The sequence below is a fragment of the Phasianus colchicus genome, chromosome 5 (genome assembly GCF_987193195.1).
Source record: "Phasianus colchicus chromosome 5, bPhaCol1.hap1.1, whole genome shotgun sequence".
NCBI lineage: Eukaryota > Metazoa > Chordata > Aves > Galliformes > Phasianidae > Phasianus > Phasianus colchicus.
Genome location: NC_143440.1, coordinates 52,610,182 through 52,637,402, shown reverse-complemented (window position 1 = coordinate 52,637,402; position 27,221 = coordinate 52,610,182). Strand labels below are relative to the sequence as shown.

The following is a 27,221-nucleotide window of genomic DNA, read 5'->3' as shown; positions in this document are numbered from 1 at the left end:
GAAATATTAAAAAATATATATTAAAAAAAAAAAAAAAAAGTAGATGCTAGAAAGTGCACAAAATAGGTGATTTTTTTTTTTTTTTTTTTTTTTGTTCTTCAACGTGGATACTCATGTGTTCCTTAAATGTGGACTGAGTGGGCTGGGACATTCACTCTGACACATGGTGGTTATCAGTGCTGCCTTCCTGCAAATGGAGGGCACTGCTACTACCTTGTAAACCAAGTCCAGCATTTATGAGCGATGTGTCTTATCTGAAGAAAGAAGATAACAAGTCGGGATTGAAACTCCTCCAGGACTTTGGTATCTTGTTTCATGCTGGCATAGAAGAGACTTGCAGCCAGGATCAGTACCACACAAAATGACAGCCCCAGGAGCATAGGCAATCCAGGTGATGACCTGTCATGTACTAGAAACAGGTAAGGAGGAAACAGAAAGCAGCATTATTTCAGTGTTATCTCATACACTTCCCAAATGTGATGCCCTACTGATGCTGTTGTCCCACTTTTCTGGGAACAGCAGGGTACGTGGGGCCCTGGCAGTGAGTCCTTCTGTAGGCATTAGTTATGTGATAGTGGGTTACACTCCTGATGCAGGCTGGTGAGTATAAAAGATCTAATGGTGCATTTAAAGAGTTTAATTATATACAATAAGAAAAGGATTACCATAGCTGATGCATAATCTCAAATTTCCTTCCAGCAATTATTGTTTTTATGCCTTTAAGCTAAATGTTAGGTTAAATACTAGGAGCATATTAAGCTATCTTACCTAATTATTTAATCCTCACAAATGTTCAGTAAAAAGAGAGGATCTAGATTTCTGTCTTTTTCTCTTGTTATTTGGCCTGTTTTGTATCCCTGCTAATTACAGTAAGAGCTGAGAAGAGGCTCTATTTGGTGAGAGGCACACTCAGGAAGCTCTGGCAGGCTTAACCTCTCTGTAAGTGCTAGGTGTACTAATTATACTGGAACATCCTCAGCATTTGCTCTTAAATAGAAAGATACTGTAAACATTTTTCTTGCTTGTTAAAATATAATTCAGAGATGTTTAAAGTGCTGTGGGTCAGGCATAATACAGGTATGGAAATCAATGGTCTACATTTAGCTTGCTGACATTCATACAGCTCTTTAGAGATGCCTCAGTTCTTATATGTGTGCATCCAGTTTGATTCAAATCTGGCAGCTCTGTTTGACTGTGAGGTCATTGCACCATTAGTATTATTTTATAAAGCACTTTGATTATTAAACATGCAATATAAAACCAAATTCATGCCTGAATAGAAACTCATAGTGTGCAGCTATTTTCCTGCCATATGCACATAATCAATAAGAAGATAAAATTTGTGGATTATTATGGCTAAAGGACCAGCATTAGCTATAACATATTTAAATTAGCTTCTACTACCAGCTCTGGAATACACAGCAGTCCATTAAATTGTCATTCAGATGTACAGAGAGGAAGGTAAAAGTCATAAAACCAAGCAGAAACACATAATAATTTATCAAAAAGTGTACTGGGAAAAGGTAAAATGTTAATAGGCAGTCATTTTATAGCTTCTAGAAACCAAATCAATGTCCCATAATAGATCTGAATGAATTATTTGCAGCAAATAATGTATTCATTTGAATTTTGCCTTTCTTTCTATTTTGCAAATTATCCATAAACAGTCCTCAACTTTTATAAATTTGATTATTTGGTATTATTCTATGGAATGGTTTATATGGAGGTGTTTTAGCCAGGAGGACTGTGATGAATGGTGTCCTCTGGGGATCCATCTTGGTGCTGAGGTGCTGGAACAGTCTGGAGAAGCTGTGGTTGCCCCATCAATGGAGTGTTCAAAGCCAGGTTGGATGGGGTCCTGGGCAAAACTATCTACTACCTGATTTAGTTGCTGACAACCCTGCCCAGCGAGTTGGAACTAGACAATCTTTAAGGTCCCTTCCAACTCAGAGGCATTCTATAATTTTATGAATTTACTCACACCTTCCTGATTTTTTTGCAGAGTCTTATAATTTGGAAGGTGATGTTTCCCCTGTGTAATCATTCAGACTATAGGATATAGTTCTCGATTGAGTGTGAAGCACACAGTTTCCAAAGCACTGGGCCTGCCTGATGAGTATATTTTGTAAGGGTGAAACTCTTCTGTAATCCTCTATAGCTTTTCACATCAGCCCTTTTCTATTAAGTACTCAAAATGATTTTCCTTCTTGTGAAAGTTACTTTCCAAGTCAAATTTTGGGGTTGCTTAAAATGCAAACTTGGCTTTTCATTTTATCCTCTCAATACAGGAATATGTTTAGTCTGGGGATATAGAAGAATAACATGGAAGAACACTTTTCCATAAAGAAAAGTGATGAGCTATGCTCACATAACTTCATTGCACTGCTACAGAAGTGTGCTTGAGTGCAAATCTGCTTTATTATAAGTAACAAATAGAAAATCAGCTTAAATTTGTTATATTGTTCGTTGGAACAGCACATTCAGCCCTAGCCACGTGTCCATACACATAAGATAAAAGAGAATTGTCTGTGAGAAAAGCACTGGACCAGCATACAGGAGGTTTTGTTTCACATCCTGTATTGGCTGTATGTTTCTGTGCTGCCTGAGGGTGGTTTAGTCTTCTCAAGCTCCTTCCTCCCCATAGAATCTTTTCCTAGCCCAATGACTCCCTCAGCTGATGCTACCCTTGGTGTGAGCATGCAAACCCTCTTCCTGGGCAACTGTAACAGTTGGAGGCTGTGATAACATTTGCTTCCCTCTGGCCTCCCAATACTTTGGCTCTGTGTGTTTGTATACAAATGTGCACATATGTACTCTTCCCCCTCTTACTGTACTGCATACAGAAAGGGCTGGATATTGGCCAAGTCTTCTAGCAATGATCAACATCTTAATAACATCCAGGTACACACGTTTCCTTGGGGGTCTCTGAGGCTGCTTGGCCTCAAACATCCTTGCAAACAAAAAGAAGAAACGGATTATTTTTATTATTTCTACCCTGCTGCTGCTGTATAAATGAATTGTGTCTTCCACATGTAAGAAAGTCAGCAGGGAGAACTACTGTTTTGCTTGGGGTGCTTTCCCTCCATATCTTTGTGAAAAACCTGTACCTATTTCATTGCCATAAAATATATTAATTATATTTAAATTAAAAACAGCTTCAGGGATTTCATTTTTGTTTCCACTATTTGTCTTACTGGATGTCTTGTTTAAAATACTGCACCTGACCTTATCAACACCTTGTGCTTTATATGCTAGAAAGGGAAAAAAAAAAAAAAAAACAGCTGCTGACAGTATGAAATGGTTCATATGTGGAGGGTCTATTTACAGAGTGTGTTCCTGCAGCTGCAAAGCAAACTTGGGTTAGTGCTGTGGATGGCTCAGAGTTATAATGTGGAAATTTGACTTACCCACTACGTAGTCACAGCAGGAAATAACTAGAAAACAGAACAAAAATGTTGTTAGATGTCTGGAAAGTGGGCATTTCTTGTCTGCACAGGTAGACACAGTGGATGAGGTGTCTGCAATTATCCACTGCCTTACAGACACTGGGCAATATCTTGTTGAATGCACTTATGCCAGATGAGGATTTACCTGTTCCATGCAAACATACAGCTGTACTTCAGGAAGGTGAGGGGAAAAAAAAATGATTTCACAGGTAGAGATTTCTGCTGTTACAGGGAGTTCAAGAGTCAGATCTCACAAAAAAACAAAAAAAAAACAAAAAAAACCCCACAAAACACCTAAACTCTTCCTACTCTGCATTATTTATAGAAGGGAAGTGAGATAGACCAGAAGTTGAGAGAAGAATGAGGTTTAGAAAATAAACCCTGCTGTAAGACACAACCTTCATCTGCTATCCTGGAACTGCCTCTGCTTGGCAGCTGAGACCCAGATGCAATCCAGCATGAAAAGGCCCAAGTATGGAAAAACTTTCATCTTGATAGCCCTGATAGTAATAATGTTGTATGGGCAAACAGCAAACCATCTAAACCATAGGCTATTTGTAACAGAGAATATTAACTATGAGCTGGGACTCTTCTCCTCTCTCCATGAAGTCAGTGTCTTTGTCCTTGCAACTCTCTGCAGCTCAAGCACAGCTGTGCTGATGTCAGAGACAGTGGGAGACAGTACTTCAGCCCAAGTTGGGCTTACTGCAAGGTGCCAAATGTTGATTTTATTTTTTGGGGGGAGGGGTTGGGAACAGGCTCTGGTAGGGAGCTGAAGAGATCGTATGCCCCATAAAAAAAAAAAAAATCATAAAAATCCTGGTTGTGAGCATCTAAATGTGCTTTGAAGGATTTAAGGCTGACTCACTGATTTGTGAGTTCAGTTTGGAAAGGAAAGCCCAGGCTGTGTGTCAACAACCTTATCAAGAAACAGCTTTTACTTCTGCACTAGAAGGCACCAGATATAGCATATTTTTAAGCCAGCAAGAGGTCTGTGTACAAACACAACAGATGGATGCCAAGCCTTGTTTTTAGAAGCTGAGTAGCAGTCCAAACAGGTGGTTGACAGAAATTTGTCACCTGTGCTTTTGCTGGCTGATATATCGAAACATTACAATTTTAGCTCTTTAGCAGTATTTTAGCTCTTTAGCAATAAACACAGTTTTTCTTAGCTGGGTCTGTTTGTGAAAGCCAGAACGAAGTAACAATTCTTATTTGGTTATGAGTTGTATATAGCTTGTGCACAAGTGTAAACTGGATCCTTGTGCTAGACCTCAGCCTGAGGTCAGTCTCAGTTGATCTACCTGCAGTCTGTTATTTGGACTTACGAATGAAAGTCCAGAGGCCAGGTTAGCTGGTTAGTTCCTTGGGTACTTTCATCTGCAGATACAGATATGTCCTATTTGATTTTTAACCCCAGCTGGCTGGCTAGGCTCAGAACATCTCTTTTCTGTCTTTTGGCATAAAACTACTCAAAAACATGGAGAATGAGCTCCCTACATGGTGTTACATTCTAGTTACTCAGATATATGCAAGCATGTTTAAATTTGTTCTGAGATCCTTTTCTGTGAACGAAGGCATTGTTCTGGGGTGATGCTCAGCCAAGCCCATGATCTGCAGTGGTCCCCGTGAGGGCAGCTCACCATGAGAACAGCCTGAGGATGACTTTCTCCTCCAGGACAGATGTGCAGATGGACCAGATGCACTTCTGCAGAGCACACTGCAGAAGATATCTGTCCTCTGCTCTGTGTGGAGCTCAAAATAATGGATAAAACTACCAGAGGAGGAGAAGGATGATGTGAAAGGCAGGGTGAACATTAAGAACTGGACAGGTCATGGCAAAGGTCTAATAATTTGAACATACCATGTTCAATGACTTCTTCTGGCTCACGAAATCGAACCCTTCTCTCTGCTTTCCTCTTTTCCCCCACAGCCTGGTCCACAGGTGGCCTTTTCCTCAGTATTGAAGGAGGACAGCTACAGTCATCTGTCTGAAGAGTTGATCAAAACACAAAACAAGGCTTTCAAGCTGGAGTAATGAATTTTGAGTGAAACTCTGAGGTTCTGTGCCTGTATTTTTACTGTGTCCCTCAAAGAGCATGATACAAAACACATCTGATGTAACATTTACAGTTAGATCACTGTAATACTTATAATTTAACTTATAATAGGGCAATATAGGCATTCCTTCATCATCAAATATCTTCAGTACTCTAAAGCTGTCTTCTCAGGAAAAATCTTATTTAAAGTAACAGGCAGAAAAATGTTCGGAAAAGATTTCTCTATGCTATTGAAGGTGGCTGCTCAACAGACTGGGGCAGAAGAACAGAAATATGATTTGAAATATATGATTTATGTAATTGGAAGCATCTTTGAAGTGCTCTTATGAGCTAAGCAGCTCTGTTTTGGATGCAGTGTTGCCATTTCAACAACTAGCTCTTCAGCAATCTTGTGTTTGGACACTATCCCATTGGGTATGAGAAGGTAATTGTTTGCATTTCGATATCACAGTTGTGTTGCTGTTCTATTTTCTTCTTGGAAACCACACTCAGTGTTTGATAATGAAATCAGATTGCTGTGGATTCTGCCAAATGACAAAAAACAGAGCTGAAATAATAATAAAAAATCCCTCATTCTCAGCCAGAATGCTCCTAACGTCAAACTCCAAAATGAATCCAAAGCATCTCAGTTCAGATGCATCCATTGTTGTCAGGAAGGGGAGCAACAGATGGCTAATTTTCTACTTTTTGAAGACATAAGTGGGTGGCAGATAGTCTGCACGTTTTATTTTTAAGATAAAGTTGTCTTCTCCATACCTCTTCTCTACATACCTTCATCTACACCCCTTCATTTCCTTTCTTCTGCTCAGAAAGAATATTATTTTCTAGACGTTTTCTTTGTTTCTGCTATATGTTTTCCCTGCTCTGCTTTATCCTCATTTGTCTTTTTCCTACTCAGTGAAAAACCTGTAGTTTTCCCAGTGCATCACACGCTGGATATTCCTATGACTGAACACCTGCAGATCACACTGGCCTTGGAAGAGATGCCATTATGGGATGGATCTAGAGAGAGATTTAGGGGGTGACATCTGGGCAGATCAAGCCTACCAGAATGGCTTTCTGGAGAATACTTGTGCTTCCTACATAATTCACAAGACAATTATATGTTTAAAAATAGCATTCACAGCTGCTGGGCCACTGAACAGGAAGGCATATCACACACACAGCAGGAACTGCCATGCCGTGAGGAACATCTTCAGCACTGATACTTTCTCTTGGGGGGTTAATAAGCTAGATTTTGGCATGGCATATCACAGGTGAGGATGTTTTCTGTGATCTTAGGGTCATACAAGCATCCATACCTTCTCTCTGTCGTATTCATGGGCAGAGTGATGGAGGTCTATGGTTTTTTGTCCAGCAAGTGAGAAGCTGGAAGACACACGCAGAGTACAGGAGACCTGATTCAGCTTCTAAGTCTAAGAGAACATCTCCAATATACACACCTTAATCATCAGACCTATGGAACACATAGTGGGGAATCTCAATCTCTGCCACTGAAGCTATCTTGTTTGGCCTGGAATAATTAAATATTCATTGGGACAAAGGAAGAAAGAATGAATGAAAGAATGACCTAGCAGCCTGGTGTTTGGGTGCTCCCTTGGGGGGTGGAAGAGGTCTGCTCCAATCCTTGTGCCAATGAATACTTAATGTGAAATGCTTAAATATTCATTGGAGCAGTCGCTGAGAACAGGGTCTCTTGTCTATCAGGTGAGTGCCCTGATCACTCTGTTGTAGTCTTACACATACACACACACACATGCACACGTGCTTTCTGGCATAATGAATATTGAATTACTTTGTTGAAAAAGGTAGCAGTTTCAGGAAGGCACGGCACAAGATGCCCAGCTCAGACCAGCAGTGGTCACAGCTTTTGCTGGGATGTGTCCTCCTGTGGTACAGCCAAGGAAACCTTATATTTTAAGAGATTCATAATCCCACAAGACACTTTTTTCCATATGAGATTTGTCAAAAAGCTCTCAGCAATGTCACCACAGAATAGAAAAAATGTTAAACAGATAGATAGCTGGGTAGCACCTAGCCAGGAAAAGCCTTAAACAAGACGTGGCATTTGCAATATTTACTAGGCTTTAACAACCTGTGGAAATCAAAGCTACACAGTGTCAGAAAAATATTATGCATTTTCCCCTCACACTGCAATCCAGTGTCAACATGCAATGACAAGAATTGGAAACCTACCAAAGTGTTAGGTTGGAAAATATACACTGTTATAAACAACCCACCTGTGAAAAGCTCTGGGCATTGAGCACAAGGACTCTATCACTCATCAAGAGATTACTTACCGGGAGCTGTTCTGTGCTAGGATCAGAAGATGGGGCTGGGCATACTTGGGACATGTACTCAGGATGCTAACATGAAGCCTCCTGCATGAAGCTTCAGTTGGAAAATAACTCATTCAAGGAAATGGGGAGGATCGGGGAGAAGCTCCTGGAGATCCCTCCGCAGGAGGGCTGAGCCAGCAGTGCCACCAAGGGATGGGAGCTGTGACAGATGACAGAGGAGTGGAGAGAGGAGTTTCTGCCCTTCATACCAGTGTTGGCTTGGGAAGGATGACGTGGCTTGAAATGTACTCAGCAGCCAAAAATAGTATGTAGAGATAACAGTGGATGTGCAGCTGGAAAGCTGGGCTTCCCTGGCAATTGGAAAGGGCTGAATGGAGCAAATAACAGATTAACACCTAAATATCCATATGCATAAATGTAAATTCAAGACTAATCTTTTTGTGGAGATTACTCCATTTCCATAATGTGTTGGTCTCCTTTCTAGAAGCCGTACCCAATCCCCAAAATCATGCAAGTGGCATTTATTTTAGTCCTTCTGTTCAAAAATATGTGGGCAAAAGCCATCAGGAAATAGATATGGATATAGTGTCTTCACATATATCTCTCTCCAGTACAGTTATGGCCTCATTTCATATGTTTTACAAATTAGATCCATTATTATAGTAATAAAATGAGATTTTAACTTTAGACATTTCTATAGATATTACAATAGGATTATTGATAGTGAAGAGAGGTGATTTACCATTCAACAGGCTTCAATAGCCTGTTGTCAAATGCTGAAGGCTGGCCATCATTAAATATACAATTTCCAGCTAGAATTACCTGCCATGACTGCTGAAATATGGTGGTTTACTGTCTCTACAAGCACAAGAAGCACAAGCTTGAACTTTTTTTGGTTGTTGTTCTTTTCCTGGAGCTATTTATTTGCTGTGAAATGTCTAAGGATCTAAAGTTCTGTGTTATTTTCCAGCTCAGATGGAATCTCCCATGGAATAATACTGGCATTTCTCCTTTCACAAGGGCAATTTTTGCTGCAGAGAGTGGGAGGAGAGACCCAAGTGTTTTAATCTGTTACACAAGTGCATGCTCAGACCAAGACATTGTTTTACACCTACCCTGTGGCATGCAGCTTGTATTGGCAGTAGGGACTGGTCTCTGCACGAGATTACAGTGATTGTAAGAGATGCTGTCCTCAAACCTTCTTCTTTCCAGCATCAGCATGGAGGTGGATGCATTTTGCTGGCCTGGGGCACTTCACTGAATGCACCATATCTGAAAGCTGCCTGGAGAGAATTGCCTTACCTTCTCTTTCCTGTACATTGGGGTGTTGGAGGGCTTTTCCTCATGCTGCAACTGGCTCACAGCCACAGGGCTTGAAAAACGATCTCAAAATCCCCTCTCTGTTGTGTCCTGCAAGTGTTTCACAACAGTTATTTTTGAGATACCTAAGCTGAGCTTTCAATAGGGAAAAATCTTTCTTCAAAACCTTGCTGAGAGTAGATCTTAGACAGAAAGATGACAAAACCTTCCAAACCATGGTACCTAGCTTCTCTGGTTCCTCCTTGTTCCTGTTGTTGTAATCACTTCCTACTAATTAATAGAAAGAATTTATGTGCATAATGTGGCCAGAAAAATGGGTGGAGGTGGGAAGAGGGAAATCAAAGCCTAGCATTCATCTCACAATTTCTCTACACAAATTGTCTCATTCATTTTTACTAGCGTCGTCCATCAAGGCACATAAAAAGTTTTTGTAGCTTCTTCTACACACAGTGGAAATGAGCACAGAAGCTTTTTGAGACCTGAATGGCAAACTCTATTCCTGCCTTTTCTACTGAATCTGATTTTGTTGAAAATGAGGTCATATTTTTAAAAATAATTGATCTGAATTTTTTTTTGAGATCTTCTTGAAAACTCCCATAAAAAGACAGTTGTTCTATCTATTTTTTCCTATTGTTTTCAAACAATGGATATTTTAATTTTCAACTCCAGAAACCTTTTCAGTTCCAGACATTCCCCTTAAATGTAAACAATTTTTCTGCTCATTTAATTGAAACATAATAAGGCATCTTATAAATGTTTTCATAAAAGATTGCTATCTAAATGTTAGAAATGATCATTTAATAGTACTGTTTTCACTGCTTTTTCCACAATGTGTTAATTATATTGATAGTAATGGTTGTAAATGCTTGAATAATTTGTAGTTACCTGGGCACTCATGTTCCAGTGGATAAAGATGTCAGGAGTTCAAATCTCATAATAGAGACAGATTCATTCCTACTAAGTGCTTTTGATTGCAGTTTAACAACCTAAAATTGGATATACATTAGGAATAAAACACAGTTTAATGCACAAAGTGAAGAATTCATGAAAATAACTTTGCTAGCTTCTGAAATCAATGGTAACAAATAATAGTTGCAATATTGAAATAATTACTGCTTTAAGTTGGAAGAATTTCCTTTTGCGTTGAAGCTTTGATGTCATTTTATGCAACATATGTCAGAACCAAAGCTGGAGAAAGAATTCATAAATGAATTATTTAGCTGATGAGTGTCACCTCTATTTCTTTCTGCTAATTGTTCACAAATAGATAGTGACTTTTGTGAACGTATGCATTATTCAGATTTATTCAGTGGATAATTGCTGGGAGTAATTCTTTGCCTGTAGATTGCTTGGATGCATTTCTCTGTGACCATTTAATAGTAAAAAACTATCCAGGCTTTTAAAGTGAGACAAACTAAAAATGTCTGTAACTACTGATGAGTCCTTAAGCATGACCAATGCATTGCAGTCTTAATCAGTAAATCTCCTCTGCTGAGGACAAACTCCACTACTTCCTATATTACATAGGAGAGAAAGCAGACATGTCAAATATCTACGCAGTGCCGACTGTGAATGGCTTACACTGTACATGCAAATGAGTTTTTACAAGAAAAGGGTTGCTTAAGTGTTTGCTCAGCAGAAATATAAAACAAGCCTGAACAAAACATGATTGACTTTCCAGTGAATAAATATGAACAGTCCACACAAAGGAACTAACTGCACAGCCAGTATTTTCACGCAATACTCCAATGGAAGATGTTTAGGAAATAAACATAACGTGATAAAACAATGTTACGCTCAGAGGATAGCTATGTAACCATATGAATTCTTTTTCCATTCCCTTCTGCAGGAATAAATATTTTAGACAAGCAAAGCACTTTGTAAATGATGCCTTTGTGGGGATTCGTATGGCCTGGTTCAATTATTTTGAAACCTAGCAATTTTCTCATATCATTGAATCTGGTTTTATTGCAAATAGGGTCATAGAAATAGTCACTCATTTTGATAATGGACTTAGTTTATCTTAACTATTAACACTTCCAGGAGGTTTATACACACAAGTATATATTCAATATTTATGGATATGCATGGTGCATATATATTAATAATGAAGTAACTTTATCTCCAACAATCTGAAAACAAAATCACGTAATACCATACAGTGCGGGGTGCAGAGGTAACTGGAAGCAGCATATCAGGATAACAGAACAGAAAAGGAATAAATAAATTAGAAGGGAGACTTCCATATCTTCTTCAACTTCCAGAGTGTCAATTGAGCCTTTGTTCAATATTCCACCTTTCGTGGTTCGGTGTGCTCTTGATTAATAATTTAGAGACGCACCTTTTGGCAGCAAGGTAAGTTTTGTGTTTGCCAAGAGTAATTTTCCATCAGTCAGGGAATACGTCAGGAAATAAAAAGGTGAATTGCCCCACAGAGCATCATTAGCCGTGTTCCTTCTTCCTTTTTCTGCCTCTGGAGGAACAGATTTACTGCTGAAAAGTGAGGAACACCCATGAGGTGTCATATGGCACTTTTTCTAACCTCAGACCTTCCAGGAAAGAAAGTGCTGCATAAATCCCAATCTCAAGACAAAAATCAGTCCTTGGGACCATGCATTGCCATGTGTGTTCAGTGGCAGAAGGGTCTTGTTAATTCCTCTTTTGTTTGTCACTCCAAAATGGGGCATTTTTGAGGAGTTTGAAAAATGAAACATAATGGAGACAAAACAATGAATGGACAGTTGGTCTTACAGTGCTTGGTGCGTGTGTAGACAGTTTCACTGAAAGCAATCAGTTTACATTTTCCAATAGTTCTATACTATTACAGTTCCCTATTTACTTCTGAAGGCAGAATCCTGGCTGTATTTCTAAGTGTAGCAGATACTTCTGGGTGATGAGCATCTTCCTGAAGCTGTGGCATCTATTCTAAATACCCAATACGCAAGGGCTCATACTGCTTTTGAACTGAGCATTCTCTAAGACAAAGATGCTAACACCCAACAAAATGCATAGATCTTGCATTATGAAAAGATCCCCACTGCAGGGCAGTGAGGTTTCTGTTCTGTTGAGACTGACTAGAAATGATTTAACTCTGTTGAAGAACCTGGTCTCAGTTCATCCCTGGAATGAATCCATTGAATTGCAAAAGGCATGGATCCATGTTTCCATTTCCTAAAATTGCCTCTGTAATTCATTTGTCTTTCCAGGTAGATTTTACAAACAGCCACAGTGCACTTGTGATGATATATAGTAAACAGAGTGGGAATTTCTGTGCTGCTGAAACAAACTTTCTAAATAATTACAGAATGATTCCACATCTATTCCATAATTAGACTCCTGAGATTACAGCCTAGCCATTATTTGTGATTCAACACGCATTTTGAATTTGGAAATATCCCATAAATCACTAGGTTTATTCCACTTGAGGTTTTCTCCTACTTTCTGTTCATCCTGCCACTGGGATCTACAATGTAAAGCATGTATTGATTGAATAACAGTTACCAAGTAACCAAATGCTAATACCTGCTGTTGGCTCCCTGTTCCTACATCACTCAGTCCTGCTGATGGTGTACGTGGGAGACAGAGAGAGCTGAAGTGGGTGAGGTCATTGTGAGTCAGCTTTTAACTGTGTTATCATATTTAGCAATAGAAAGGAATGGAATTGAGTTCTCCTTGCAGCAGCCAAGTTGCCAGCAGCCAGGAGGTGAGTGAGGAGGATGAACCCACTGCCAGCAGGTAGATGGCTGAGCTGGCATAAAATAAAAAGGCAAAAAGCATGAAAAGCAAAATCCTCAGAAGCAGCAAAAGCAAAATTATCTTCAGAGCTTTATTTAAGCCACAATAGCTTTGTGCTCTCTGTTGTGTTGATAGGAGCTTTCTGTAATGATTCCTTATTTCCCCAGTTGAGTTCTGGCCAGAGGAGAAATCAGGATAGGATAACAGCAGTATATAGCCTAAAATGAGGATTAGCAGCATTATCTAAATACCAGTGACATCAAAAGGCTCCTGTTGACTACTGCTGGCCACGGTCTGTCCTGAATGGATTTTAGAAACCTGGAAGCTGTTAATGCCAGACTGGTCTTGAGAAGGGCAGCGAGTGGGACTTATGGCAGTGGGGAGGGAGAAGCCAGGGGAGTTGCAAAGCATCTAGATACAGGCACTGCTGCATAAGGTGATTTGAAAGCCCTGAGGTAAATGCTCTTTAGCTCCATTTGTGGTGTCACCTTGGAGGGGGATTAGATTAGATTAGTGACATGAAAGAATAGAAAAAATGGAGAGAAGAGATTGAAGCATGAGAAAAGCCCAAATGATTAAAATACGCACAGATCAGAAGGAGCTTGGACAGTGATACCAAATGATGAATAATATGAAAAACAAGAAGCATATCCTGCTGTTGTTGGCAGTCACTTTACGCTAGCTTTAAGTATATTAGAGTCTATTAAAGCTGATATTTGTTCTGGATTTAATTTCTTGTAATTAGCGTGTAAGACTCTCTCCTCATCTCCATGCCCTGGAGGCTAGTGTTTTCAGAGTAAAACAAGTACTCAGAACAAAGAGTAATTGGTACAATTTCCAAATCTGGGCAAATGCTTCTGCAACTTATATTCAATTGCATCTCAATTTAAGCTGGGGCAAGGATGATAAGCAAGTGAAAATTTTTGTTCCAAGAAGAGTATTGTTCAGCATGTTGGCAGCAGTGTCCAAGAAACCTGCTCATGTCAGGACAAAGTTGGTATCTCACAAGGATACTTTTATTGGAGAGCCTAGAACTGGATTCAGCCCTGGTCTCTGACAGGTTTAGATCTGATCTGTAAATGGGATGCCCCTTACCAGCCCGTTACTGGCTGCATTGTAACAAGCACAGCCTTTTCTCTACTTTTTTTCTTCTCTCTTGTTCATTCTTATCAGGAATTTGGTGTAGGACCTGGGAATGACTTGGCCTAAATTAGTATGTTTGTGAGAATCAGCTCTTTTTCAACAGATCATCTTTTTTATTTTTAATTTTAATGCAGAGCTTTCATCAGCATGTTTCATCATCTCAACTGTATGATGCCTTTCAATCATTTTCCTCAATGAAAAAGTGGAAATAACAATACTTTTTCTGTTAAAGCTAGGCAAATGCAAAAGCAAGAAATAAGCTTCACAGGATAGCTAAGGAGTTTGTGAATTAATAGTGTCTGAAGGGGGAAGGATTGAAACTAAGCTCTTGTTCTGTCATGATTTTGACTATATGGCCATTCTCTGACTCAAGCAAATCCTGTTCGGTGCCTTGCATTCTCTCTTTCATACATTACACCTGCTGTAGCAAACATCTCCAGGTACAAATATTGAGACTGGAATGCTCCTATGCTCTGTACCTAGGGCCAGTATTTCTCCCTGTATATTGCAGAGCTGGATAAAATGACATCCCTTTTGGACAACACTGAGACAAAGGAATCATTCCAGCTCTAAAGATGATGGAGAAGTGTTGTCACTCAGAAAAAGGCCTCTCCTGCTTTTGTGACTCCAAGCTCAGCAGCCCTCAAGCTGTAGGACTGAAACATCTCTTTCTGACACTCCTGATTTTGGCAAACTCTGTCACTTGCTGCAGAGATATTTGTAGAGCTGAGAAATAGTTTCCACAATGGACATTTTTGATGGTCGAAATGAAATGCTATTAGTATGGGATGCTATAAAACTTCTTTACATAGAAGTTTTTCTCTGTTCATATGACATATTTGCCAAAAAATTATATCTGTACAACAAAAAAGAGACTTGATCCTGCCCCATTGCATGAGGTGCTGATGATGCCAGTGAAGAGTTCTGCATGTGGAACCCAGGCAGCACTCAATGTCTGCTACTCACAACTGTTAGACTGACAGAATAAGAAAGACCTATCTGTTAGGATTCTTTGGGGTCAAGCTGCCTTTCTAATTATTTCCTTACAAAAATACTTCAGCAAATGGAAATTTGTTAGCATTTACTCTTTGTTTAAGTGAAGTAATAAGAAACACAGAGGCTGGGGCAAGGAATTGTTGAGCCCCAAACGCAGATATCAAGTTTATTGTCTGACTAGAAAAATAATTTCTATTTTCCTCTGGTTGAAGTCATATTAGTATGAGGGGCACAATCTGATTGTGAGGTTGGCACTCTGCTCTCTTGAGCTATATAGCTTTACTGGCTTCAGCCTAACAGCCAAGTAATTTCATCTGTCACATTCCCACTGGCTTTTCTGCTGTCACTAGCTTATTACAACTGGTGAATTTCAACCTTTTTTCACTCACAGTGCACTGACACAGAGCATAGTCTTCTGAATAATACAGTCTGCTTGCAGTACCTGAATGAAGAAAGTATCTGTCTCCTTCACACCTCCTTTTCTTTAAATGAATTTTCCTCATATCCAGCAGTCTCTGGATATGAGACACCCGGTTCTCATTTCTAAATCCCCAAAACTGCCCACTCCTTATCTGCCCCTCTGGCCTGAACTCACAGGGCTGTGCTGAGAGACTTTACCTGATACTTGTCATAGAATCATAGACTGATGAAGGCTTGAAAAGACCATTAAGATCACCCAGTCCACCCTAACTCATCTCCATCATACCCACTGACCACGTCCCTCAGTGCCACATATCTACATTTCTTGAACACCTCCATGGATGGTGACTCCACCACCTCCTTGAGCAGCCTGTGCCAATGCATTGCCACTCTTTCTAAGAATAAATTCTTCCAACCTGAAACAGCTTAAGGCCATTACCTCTCATTCTCATGTTACCTGGGATAAGAAGCCAATCCCAACCTCACCATGACCTCCTTTTAGGGTGTTGTAGAGAGCAATAAGGTCTGCCCTGAGCCTCCTCTTCTCCAGACTAAATAGTCACATGGTGGCAGCAAGTGCTAAAGACTCGGCTGCTACTAAAGATTGGTGGGCAAACCAGGTGCTGGTTCAAATCAGTGGTCATATTGAAAAACACATGCTTTCTTTAAGCCTACAAGTTTTCTTGGATGCAAAATGTTTCTCTCAGCTAAAGCATCTATAGAAATCACTTCTGAGACAACAAGAGAAGAAGATCTTTTCAAACTAACTTAGGAAGGAGGCTCCAACTGTCATCTCAGAAAGGACACCTTCACCTCCATTGTGTTCAAGTGGAAATGTGGAAATCAAAGATTGCAAGAGAAAGAAACAGCACTGCTTCCTGCTTTTATAGAGATGTGCAACTTAAAGAAGCAATATATGGAATGAAAGAGCAGGGGAATATGGTCAGGTGGCATTGGTGGTTTTTGTCATAATAACTTGTCAGCCCGATGCTGGGTTTTGAGAAGCATGTAGTAGAGGAGATGGTCTGGCCCTGGAGAGTAGAATCTACTGTGCTAAGAAGTCCTCAGCCCTTCAAACCACCTACTTCCAGGAGAGTTTCTTTGCTCAAAGCCAGGGCTGGTGATGCCTTGGGGATGAGTTCCCCAAATCTGGGTCCTGCCCAGTATGCCATACAGTATCATTTCTGGCCCTAGTAGTGTGCATACCCAAAAGGAGCAACCAAATTTTTCTCTTCACATATGTAAAGTATCTGCTCCAGGATTAATACACACATTTTTGTAATTTCAGATACTGTAATGAACATTTACTGCAAAACAATTAGTTCACTCCCACTCAATACAAGCACTTTATATAAGCAGGATGGAGATAGTTCCTGGGTTTGTGGATAGCTCTTTCACAGGCACATAAAGCTTTCCTGAACCATGCACTGTGAGAAGCCCAGAACTCCTTTTTGTACAAAGGGGATGGCCAAGGATCTGAAATGTTGTCTGCATTGTTTTCAACACTAATGGAACAGCAGGCTCTAAAGGAGCAGCCTCTCATAGTACCTTTATTCTGATTCCATTCAAAAAAGCCTGCTAATAGACTTCAAATCATTTTATTAATCATAAAAAAATTTACTTGTAGTCTTCCTTAAGACCAGAGCCCTACAAGTCTACAGATACTGGTGAATAGACTGTGCCTGCCCAAAACAGCAATGCATCAGAGTAACGACCTGGACCTCAGTTTCCATAAAACGTAAGGGAAGCTGCAGAGTTTTGACAGAAGGAGGTGAAGCAGTTTTTATAAGAGAGGCTCTCTCCACACTGGCCTATGCAGGCAAGAGCACAAAACCTTTTTCAGACATACCTGTTGGTCGTGATGAAAAGTGTAGGCAGCATCTCATCCTGACATGTCTTGCTTGGGAGGCCTGCTCAGAAAAATCCTTCATCAGAGCAGCAGCTGTCGCCTTCCCTCGAGCAAATTCCTTTAAAGCTGTCAAAGATGCTGTAATCAGACTAGGTCATCAAAACCTGTCCTCCTGAGGACTGGAAATAAGATCCAGAGATGAGCATTCAGCTGCATGGGCAAGATCTAAAACACTAAAGTTTCCATTGAAATTAAATCAAGGGACTGTAATTGCTGTGAAAGAAAAGCAAAGCAATCATTGGGAGAGCCTGAAAGCTTTCAAACTACCTTCTGAAATGTTTCTGTCTGTAAAGAAGGGATCTATGTACCGCATAACAGAATCTGATAGCAGAGCAAAGCTTTTACCAGAAAGCCAATGCAGATATCTAACTACTGGAGCATTTCTCTGTGTGGCACTTGGAGCTAAAGCAAATTTTAATTGAAATTTCAACACACAGTTGAGTAGTTTTATTACTAGGCTAAATTTAAAAAAAAAAAGGTTAATAAAGTAATAAAAATGGATTCTTTGTCTTCCTTCAAAACATGGAGTGGTGGTCAATCTGTTTAATAATTTGTAAATAGAATGGAATAAAGCCCAACAGCCATGCTGACCACTGAGGGAGGACTGCTGTGCATTCGCACCCTTTCCTGTACTCTCCTGTACTTGGCATTACACCAGCTCTTTCCTATCACTCACATTTGGAAAAAGAAAACTTCTCAATGCCAAGGTGTGATTGTTTGAACTACAGGAAAAAAAATTACAGGGGAATTGGACTAGATGACCTTTAAGGGTCCCTTCCAACTCAAACGATTCTATGATTTCTGAGACACTTGCTATGCTCTAATTGCTATTTTCATCCAAGTCCTTAAGAGCATTTCACCCACCTGGCTCTGTGCTGCTTTTTCCATCTGCCAGAAGGGGAAACTGAGGCAGCAGGCTGCACAGTGGCTCACCTGACTCCACTCTGCAAGGCAGAAATAGAGCTGAGGCTGTCTGAGTGCTTCTGCCTCGCTGAGAACGCCCCGTTTCCCAGGCTCTGAAATGTGCTGCTGGAGGCTTCTACAGACTCACAGCTGTCCAGAGACAGCACACTGGGAAAAATCAGAGCATAAAAACTGAGGGAAATTTTGCTATAAATCCCATAATACCCAGGAGCAACCCTGCAAGGTCTTTGTAGTGAGGTAGAGAAGAGCATAGAGCAAGTAGCAGAGAGGAATAGCACAGTGTATAAAGTGATGTACTTGCCTGAGCCCCTGGAAGAGCAATACCCACCGGCAGCACAGCGCAGAGTGAGCCGCAGGGATTCCTCAGCTGCTTGTCCTGGTGAAGGCTATTTAACAGCCCAGGCAACTGCCTGCAGCTCAGCTGAGAAACCACAGTGCCAAAAGTGCAGGAGACGGAGCCAGCACGATAAACACGAGGCTCCTTGACTTTTTCCTAAGTGTCTAATTATATATACATTCGGCATTCCTGGGGCTCAATTATAGCCTCAAAGTTGCTTTTCCTTCCTCAAAGGATTTGTTCCTGGGCCTATTAAGCAACCAAGAACAAAACAAGTGGCTCTTGTGCCACAGGAGGATTCTTTATTCCTATATCCATCCTGGCAGCCTCCAGTCTACCCAGCACTATAATTAGAGCATTGAAATAGCACTGACCCTTGCCACAGTGCTCATCTGTCATGCACAGCATCTCATAAAGCAAGAGTACGGAGGGGATTTGGGGATTTTTGCATTTTGACTGTACAACCTGGGTCTACCCATCACATCTTATGCTGTGTTATAGGATGCTGGCTGTTCTGGAATGGGGCAGCTAGGTGAAATGGGGAGCTGGAGGAAGGAATCACTTAGATTTGACATCCCATCAGCTGGGCTGCTTCTTGAATTAGTGCACAAAACTCAGCTCTTCTGTCAACATTTTGTTCAGGCTTGATTTATATGAATGTGCAGGCAGGCTGGGGCTGACTGTACAGGTTGATGATTTAGGGAGAGCTGAGGCCCAGGGATGAATTAAAGCAGCCTGGATTCCTTTCATCTGCACCATTTGCCTGAGCTGCCAGCTCTGGAAACCATGCACTGGGGATCCCTGTTTGCTGCCTGGACTCCTCACAGAGCTGGGATGAGAGAAAGGACCAGGCCCCTAGGAGTAAGGATTGCTGTGATTTGGGTTGGTGAGCTAAATCTGTTCAAAATCTGCTTTGATTCTGAAATCCCTCTTTGTTTATCAGAATGCAATTTACATTTTCTTCTACTTTATGGGAGGTTTGCATTTTGTTATATGTCAGCAATACATGGAATAGCCATCTAAGTGGGTGAAGTAGAACTGTGATTTATTGGAGGAGAGTGCATTATCAGTAAATTCAAGAGACTAAATCTGCCATTGTCAGGACTTCTTTGCTTCCATCATCAAGTCAGACGTTACATCCTGTCAAATGTCCCAAGGGTTGCTTTTGCCCCAGGCACCAGGTAATAACTCTGCTCAGAAATTCACTGTATGCTGAAGTCTTCATCTTACAAAGCTTTCAATGCTTATTCAAACAGAGGACAAAACTGAATGAGAGAAAAAGTAGGATTTAATCCCTGGTCACACCAGTCCTTTGGTATCACTGTTGTTTTGGTGCAGGCTGTGAGGTTCTCTGTCTGAACACTGGCTCCTGGCATGATCCTATGGTTAAGCATGTTGTTGCTCCATGTGTTTTCCACATCTGGATTGTCAAATTGTGGTGAACATCAGCTGGCAGTGTCCCATCAGCTCTGCAGTAGTCTTGGTCACTCCCTTGTCCTCAGTGGTTGTCAGAAAAGGGATGGATCCTCTCCTGTTCAGATTGGTTATCAGGAAAAGGTACTTCACCAAGAAGGCAGTGGGCATGGAACAGGATCACCAGGGCTGTGGTCACAGCACTGAGTTTGCCAGAGTTCAAGAAGCATTTGGACAACACTCTCAGACATAGGGTTTGCTTTTTGGGTAGTCCTTGTGGAGCCAAGAGTGGGACTCGATGATTCTTATTGGTCTCTAGCAACTTGGGATGGATATTCTGTTATTCTATTTTATGATTCTCCTTCCTGCTCTTACCCTCTTGCCTTTTGAGTTCTGTGGCAGAGATGTGACCTTGCCCTGGCCTTGCTCAGGTCCATTGGCTCAGCGCGGTGCTGACTCACACTGACCTCACACTGATGAAAGCTGTGCTCAGTGCTCCTGCCCCAGCATCTCAGCTTCAGAGATTCACTGCTCCCTACAACACATCATGCAGGAGCCTGGGGCAAGCAGCAACGTTACCCTCCTGCTCCTCCACTGCTGCAGCCTTTCTGCTCTTAACAGAGGTTTGCTGGCCAATTATGGCATTCAGCAAGTTCTCCTTGCCCCTTGTTAGGCTTCACAAGTGACCCAGTCATGGTACGTCTGAGCAAAGCTCTAAGAAGCGTGAATGGGATATGTTTGGTGCAAGTTGACTACAGAAATACACTGTTTAGTGAGTCCCATAGAGCTGAGGGAGACTTGCTGAACAGCCATTTATGAAAAAATATATCTGTCCAGAGGGGAAATTGCATAAAACAATGGGCTGGCAGTGGTTGGTAATTTAAAATGCAGCAGGCAGACATTAGTAAACCTATGAGACACATCGCTTAAATAGCACAATCAGCCCCAACCATCTCCTTGGGAATTACTGAACTATTTGCGGCCTGCTTTCTTCTTGAGAAATGTGGTCTTAGGATGCTATTGTATCTGTTTTTGTTGTTTAAGCAAATTTGATAACTTTAAGTACCATGGTTTCCTTTAAATCATCTGCTTTTCCTTTATACAAAGCCACATATATACTGCTTGTATTATCATATGTACTACAGGCTGCTCATACAGTAATAATATTTAACAGCCCAGTAGTATGTAATTTAATTCATTATTTTTGTTATTTCTTTTCATCTCTGATTCTTTTCAGCAGTAAATTTGGAGCTAAACTGTATGCCCATTAATTGATTATGTCTAGTCCTAATCATTTGGCACTTCTGTTGTCCCCTTAATTTTGCAAGCGCCATCTGTTGTACCACAGATACTGTAATAATGGACCATATTTCTGTGGTGGCCTCTTCTTTCTAAAAAAGAGACATATGGAAAGAAAGGTAAGATTCTATTTTAGAAGTAAGATGTGAACTTGTGTGAAGCAATTCCATAGATATTATTTGGCCTCAGCTACAAATAGACAGATCTCTGTTAAATGCAATGGAAAGTGCTAATGTCAACCAGCTTTCCCAAGCATGGATTTGAGTATGATCATAGAGTAATATATTCACATCACTCAACCAGTCAGGATATTAAGAAAATTCACAAAGTCCCAAAAACTGCCAGTGAAACATGGACGTCTGCTGGATGGTGACCCAAAAGGAGAGGTGCAGTAGGCATTAAATCCAGTCCTGTTTCAGCAATCAGACCCATTTCTGTATGTATCAGCTTTAATACAAAAGACAGCGCAGTAACTTCCAGCTTATGGCACCCATCAGAAACCTTTTCCAGACTTTCTTTACTTCTAATCATTATGTTTGAAGTTATTGACGGCCAGTTTATAGTCGTTTATTCTCAGGGCAACATACTTTAGCTGCTCCACAGAAAAAAAACTGCAGTACCATTTTACTTTGATTTTTAATTATTCACATCAGAAATAATGCTGTTAAATGCTGGAGATCAGGACGAGACCTAATGTGTAGCTATGATGGGGAAAATCATTCCCAGATATCCTGCTGAGCCCATATGGTAATTTCTGTGTTTGAGTATGCTTGCAAATGTCTGATTCAGTGTCGGAGAGAGACAAGGGGCTGAGAGAACAAGGAAAAAGAAATTAAAAAAAGACACCCTCCCTCCTCCTCACTGTGCCTTCTTCAGGTGACAAGTGTATTGCACTCAGTCCTACGGGAGTCACTGGAGTAATTACTGGAGCAAAGGTTTTCATCCCTTTGTCCAGGTCAGCAGACACCCTGCTGTAGCATCTCCTGGCCATCACTCTGTCCCTGTCTGAACTAAAAGCTGAGACAAAAGCTGATTTTGCTTCATCCACATATGAGTTCACTTTTCCCTCAACCTGAATGAGCGACAAGATTTTGAATATGTTTATTGCACCAAACCTCTCCAACCAGCTTTTTGGAGAGGGCTTGGTCCACCCAATGTCTGTGTAGTCCTGGAATTTTCACATTGGCTCTCTTATTCTACATAAGGCATTGTAACTGAAGATCCTTCAACTTTGCTTTCCTGGATAAAAGGATATTTAGATGTTTAATTAGGAAGCAAGTCATATAATCAAGGTTCTGCAGATATAGTTGCAGTGTAATCAGTCTCGTTCAGCTTCTTTGCATGCTGCTGAAGTACCAGCAACCGCTGAGTTTATCAACAGAGTTGTGGTTCTGGTGGCAATTTGCCCAAGGATTTCTCAATTAATAAATACAAAGCAGCAGGCAGTCTGGGCACCGCGCAGGCTGTACTGCACATCTAACACAGTGGTTTCTCTCTACTTTGTCAGGAAACCAACTCCAAAGAAATCAGGCAGAAACACAAGCAGCAATCCTATAAAACTGTATTTAGCTCTTTATGCTTTTTTTTTTTTTTTTTTTTTTTTTTTTGTGCTATTTCCTTTTTGGATTCCCACAGGGAATGTGTCAGAGCAGTGTAAATTATCCCAGTTGGCACACAAGGCTGTTGGACTCTTGGTAAATGTCTGAAGCTCATCCACCTGACTCAAGAGGTGGACACACAACACGCATTAGGGATGCAAGTGAGTTGGGATTCCCAGGCTGAAGGTCACATCAGTGTGGTGGCTGATATACATCCCCTTGGGTCCTGCTAAGGTCTATAGTTGCAGAAGGTGTTATTTATATGTTCAACCTCATCCCTTCAGCTTGCAGCAGCCAGAAAATTAGCTGATCTTACAAAGACAGCTGTTTCTATAGGGCCATCTCTACTCAGTCCATCCATGTTTATTGGCACAGGATGCCCAAGAGATGGTGGAGTCACCATCCCTGGAGGTTTTCAAGAAAAGGACTGATATGACACTGAGAGATGTGGTCAGTGGGCATAGTGGGGATGGGCTGGGGTTGAACTAGATGACCTTAGAGATCTTCTCTAACCTTAATTCTTCTATGATTCTGTGATTATATGATCCCAAATTTCCACCAAGTCCCAGGCCAGGGAGGTTGCTGCAGAAGCATGCTCTTCCATGTAACTCACTGTTAATGAGGAACTGCACATCTGTCAAAACAATGTGTCAGGAGTGCCTCTGGAGACAATTTCTTGTTATTTTGGTTTGGCAGCCCTCAGTCTCTTTACGCCACTATCATTTTAACCACTGACACACTAATCCTTTTCGACACTTTCACTTCTTTACCACATTCAAGCTGCAGTGAAATGTGAAATGCCTCCCATGTCTCCATCACAGTCTGTTCAAAAGTCTCTGCCTTAGATCTCTCCTGGAAGAGAAACTAGAGCTACCAGTGAGGGGAATAACTGGGACACAATCTTGTGGCTCCTCTTTATCCAGGAGATTTTTAATGCAGGAGAATTAAGGCTATGGATGAAGGAGAGGGCTCAGATACACCATGGAACTCTGGCATTTGGTCAAGTTACTGATTATCACAATGTCCAGAATAACCACTCATGTACTCTCACAGCTCATGGGAGATGCTCCAGCATTTCTGACACTGCTCTGGGAGATCTACACTATGTCACATGAAGTTACTGTACACTTTCTGCACATTAGGAGCACTTACGTTCACTGTTACTAGAATTTACCCAGTGTGTAGCAAGTTTTTAGAGGTTGTTAAAGTGCTCATATATCTGTGTGGCTCAGGCATAAAGAAAGCCAACAGAAATCTACAAGTTCTATGGAAGAAAATGCTAGAGACTGACTTTAAAACAGAAAAACTACACAAAGAAAATTATGTGTTGAAGTTGTTGAACAAAGCAATATCTGAGCATTCACAATAGCATGAGCATGCCAGACAGATAACTTTCAAGGTATATAATAAGCCAATAATATATATATATGTGTGTATATTTGGCTAGGAGTCAGAAATGGAAATTAAGAAATTGTTGTTTTTAAGGCTAAAAAGATCCATATCATTTGATTACCTCCATAACACTGACCCACACTGAGCAAAATACCTGGTGTTTGACCAAAACATGATTTCCCAAATGGTGTCTGAGCATCACTTGCAATAGAAAATAATGGAAAATCCCAAAGCCCCACTGCTATGTGATTACTGATGCCTATGTAATCCACTATCAATTTGACCTTGTTTTTCTACATTTATTTTGCACAAATGCTAATGACTTAAAGCATAAACCATTGGAGAAATAGCCCCAAAGTCTTAACAAGTGTCAATCACAGTTCAAAGGTCCTTAATTCCCCCATCTCCATACCTAGTTGTGGTGTGCATTTCCCATCAACCACATGAAAGTGAATGTGACCTGACTCTGAAAATGTTCCATATTTAAGGGCTCTTACCTGCAAATGTAACCCCACACCCTTCCTTGTTGCCTTATGCACTGCTTGTCACCAGCAGCTTTCCTTCTACTTTTGTGGCTCATGGCAGAAGGAATAAATGGTCAGCTGCTGCTCTGGATATCAAGAAAGCAGCAGTTCTTTTTGACCACGCAGCCCTTTTAAGGATCTCAGTGGTCCTGTCAATCAGTGTTTACTTCTAATGAGCCTGATTTGGTATGTCTCTCCACTGCAGGATTAAGAGGATTTGAAAAGGGTCATTTTGTAATGGTTCTTGTGGTGGTCACTGCTACCTGCAAGATTAATGAAGATTTATTAAATTAAAAACACATACTTTTCCAGTAATCCAAAACTCACACACACAGTTAATGAGGGTCAGACTCTATGCATGCACCAGCTTGGTGAGCTGCTTATACCTTATATGTGAAGAATTAATTAGCTGTAGTCCTGGAATATTCATCTAGAACTTTTCTGTCCCTGTTCATAATCTATCTATTGATAAGACCTTTTAAAAACTCAGAGGAATGGTCCTGGGTTTAAATCAGTGACTTCCACAATATTTTTCTATTATTTTTCTTTCTCAGCATATTTTATCATCCTCAAAATGTAGGTATGGTTGCTGCAGAAAGCATTTGGGGTTTGAAAGGGGAAATTGATTTCCTTTTGTTAACACATCTTTTCTCCCCCTCAAGCAGTAAATTAATACACAAAACAATAGTAAACTACTTCAACAAAGTCACTCAGGCATTAAGAGAAGAAATGTCATCATAATACTTCAGGGAGGAATATTCATGTAACCAGCCAGCCTGTTAATTATGTCTTTTGCTCACATTTTATCACCTCAAACAATATAGCTCAATCAAGGAGACCAGTTTTTTTTTTTTTTTTTTTTGTGATATTCAAGGTTAGCTTCAAGGGAAGCATTCACAGTAGATGTGCAACCTGGACTTGATATTTAGTAAATATTTAATAACTAAAATTCTGCCTCCATTCATCAAGAGAAATTCAAAACACCTGATGCGATGCTTTGGAACTTTGTATCACTTTGTATCTCCTACTTCAAATAAATCAGAGGTTGTCTCGCTTCTGCTGAGTTGCAGTACGTATGTGGATATTTTGAAAGGTTTGGAAACAATTCTCCAGTGTATTGGGAATTTTATTCCTGACTTGGACAACTGTCTCCACTCAGCCAGAGGTAGATTAGAAGTTGTGTAAGTGGATTTAATGTTTTGGGTGGCTTCAGCAGTACAGGCTCCCCTAATAACATGCCTGCTGGAAAGGAGACTCTTCCACCTATCCAACTAAAGTATTTCCATGCTTCTCGCATTACTGGCATTACATCCAAGCATCAATCTTAATGTGTTTTCCACCTGGAGCACTGGGTAAACTTTCAGTAAGTAAAACTCAAACCCCTGAAATTATAGTGATGAGTGTCTAGTTTAGAAAATATAAACTCACCTCTGTATTGAATCTATCACTGTGGACATACTGTCAGTCTCCTCAGTATTCCTTCCTATAATAAAGGACATGATAGACCTTCTTTTCCTGGCTGCTGTATGGACAAATACATGAAAGATCATGAGGCTTCTCAGTTACTGTTACCATGAATGCCATACAAATAATTGAGACAGACCCTGGGCTACTCTGCCATGCCACTTTATGCAAACCATGACAGCAACTGGGGGTTAAGGTAGCTCTGGTGTCCCGTTAGATGGGTACCCTGATGCCTTTCATTTATAGGAATGAGAAGCTGTACTCCTGTTTCAGGGCTGACTTGCTGAACCTGCTCCCTGCTGCAGTGCAACACTCCTCCCCCCCCCATCTTAGCCTGCATAATTGCTCCACTATTGAGACCAAACAATCTCATGAGGCTGGGGCAGCAAAGAGGCATTTCTCTCAGGGGCAAGGCTTTAGGTGAATGTGAGACTTTGTTGCCCTGTGGTTTGTCTTCTAAGAGGAATAATAATATTGTCACACCTCACTGGACTGTTGTATGACATTTACATTAAAGATTGTGAGATTGCTATTGTTATGAGGACCGTGGAAGTGCAGAGATAGAGAGATGAAGTGATACCAGCATGAACAAGAAAACAAATATATAGCCTTGATTGATTGCTTTCTTTGTCTTGCAATAATATACACAATCAGTGTTGATCAAATAATGAAGACTGTGGAAGCTGCCATGGAATTAGATATTTCTGCAGTGCTGATGCTCTGTGTTCAGGCTAGCAGCCTCCTGTCTCACCAGGTCTTTCAAGCCTCTCTGTACCTGCAGGATTTTGTAAGTGATTGGTGAAGATGAAAATGCCAATGGCCTTCATCAACTATTGCAGAACAAACTGTATGCATGGGTCGTAACTCTATCTATAGCTGGTTTGTTAATTCTTGTTTCATATCACTGTTGGGTAGCACAGAGCAGTGCGGATTGTGGCTAG

General features: G+C 40.7%; 1 protein-coding gene across 4 annotated transcripts; it reads right to left on the bottom strand.

The window, feature by feature from the left end:
• Window positions 1–105: 105 nt before the first annotated feature.
• Window positions 106–18,630, bottom strand: C5H14orf180 (chromosome 5 C14orf180 homolog). 4 transcript variants are annotated; one of them, XM_090141720.1, is made up of 7 exons: window positions 18,582–18,630; window positions 17,270–17,395; window positions 10,012–10,112; window positions 9,109–9,216; window positions 5,311–5,437; window positions 3,408–3,434; window positions 106–409 (listed from the first exon to the last, which is right to left on the bottom strand). In XM_090141720.1, exons 4-7 carry the CDS (start codon window positions 9,124–9,126, stop codon window positions 210–212), a joined length of 372 nt encoding a protein of 123 aa, XP_089997846.1. In that variant the 5' UTR covers window positions 9,127–9,216; window positions 10,012–10,112; window positions 17,270–17,395; window positions 18,582–18,630; the 3' UTR covers window positions 106–209. The 4 variants fall into 4 exon arrangements, with proteins under 4 accessions (XP_089997846.1, XP_089997845.1, XP_089997844.1 ...); XM_090141719.1 differs by lacking the exon at window positions 18,582–18,630 and adding an exon at window positions 18,194–18,251; XM_090141718.1 differs by lacking the exon at window positions 18,582–18,630 and adding an exon at window positions 18,194–18,239 and having other exon boundaries at window positions 17,270–17,448.
• Window positions 18,631–27,221: the final 8,591 nt, after the last annotated feature.

Coding starts and splice junctions, on each gene's coding strand:
- C5H14orf180 (XM_031592872.2), bottom strand. CDS start 7,860: ATGTCCCAAGTATGCCCAGCCCCATCTTCTGATCCTAGCACAGAACAG. Junction 5,438..7,806: donor CTAGCACAGAACAGCTCCCG/GTAAGTAATCTC, acceptor TCAACTCTTCAG/ACAGATGACTGTAGCTGTCC. Junction 3,435..5,310: donor AGAAGAAGTCATTGAACATG/GTATGTTCAAAT, acceptor TCTGTTTTCTAG/TTATTTCCTGCTGTGACTAC.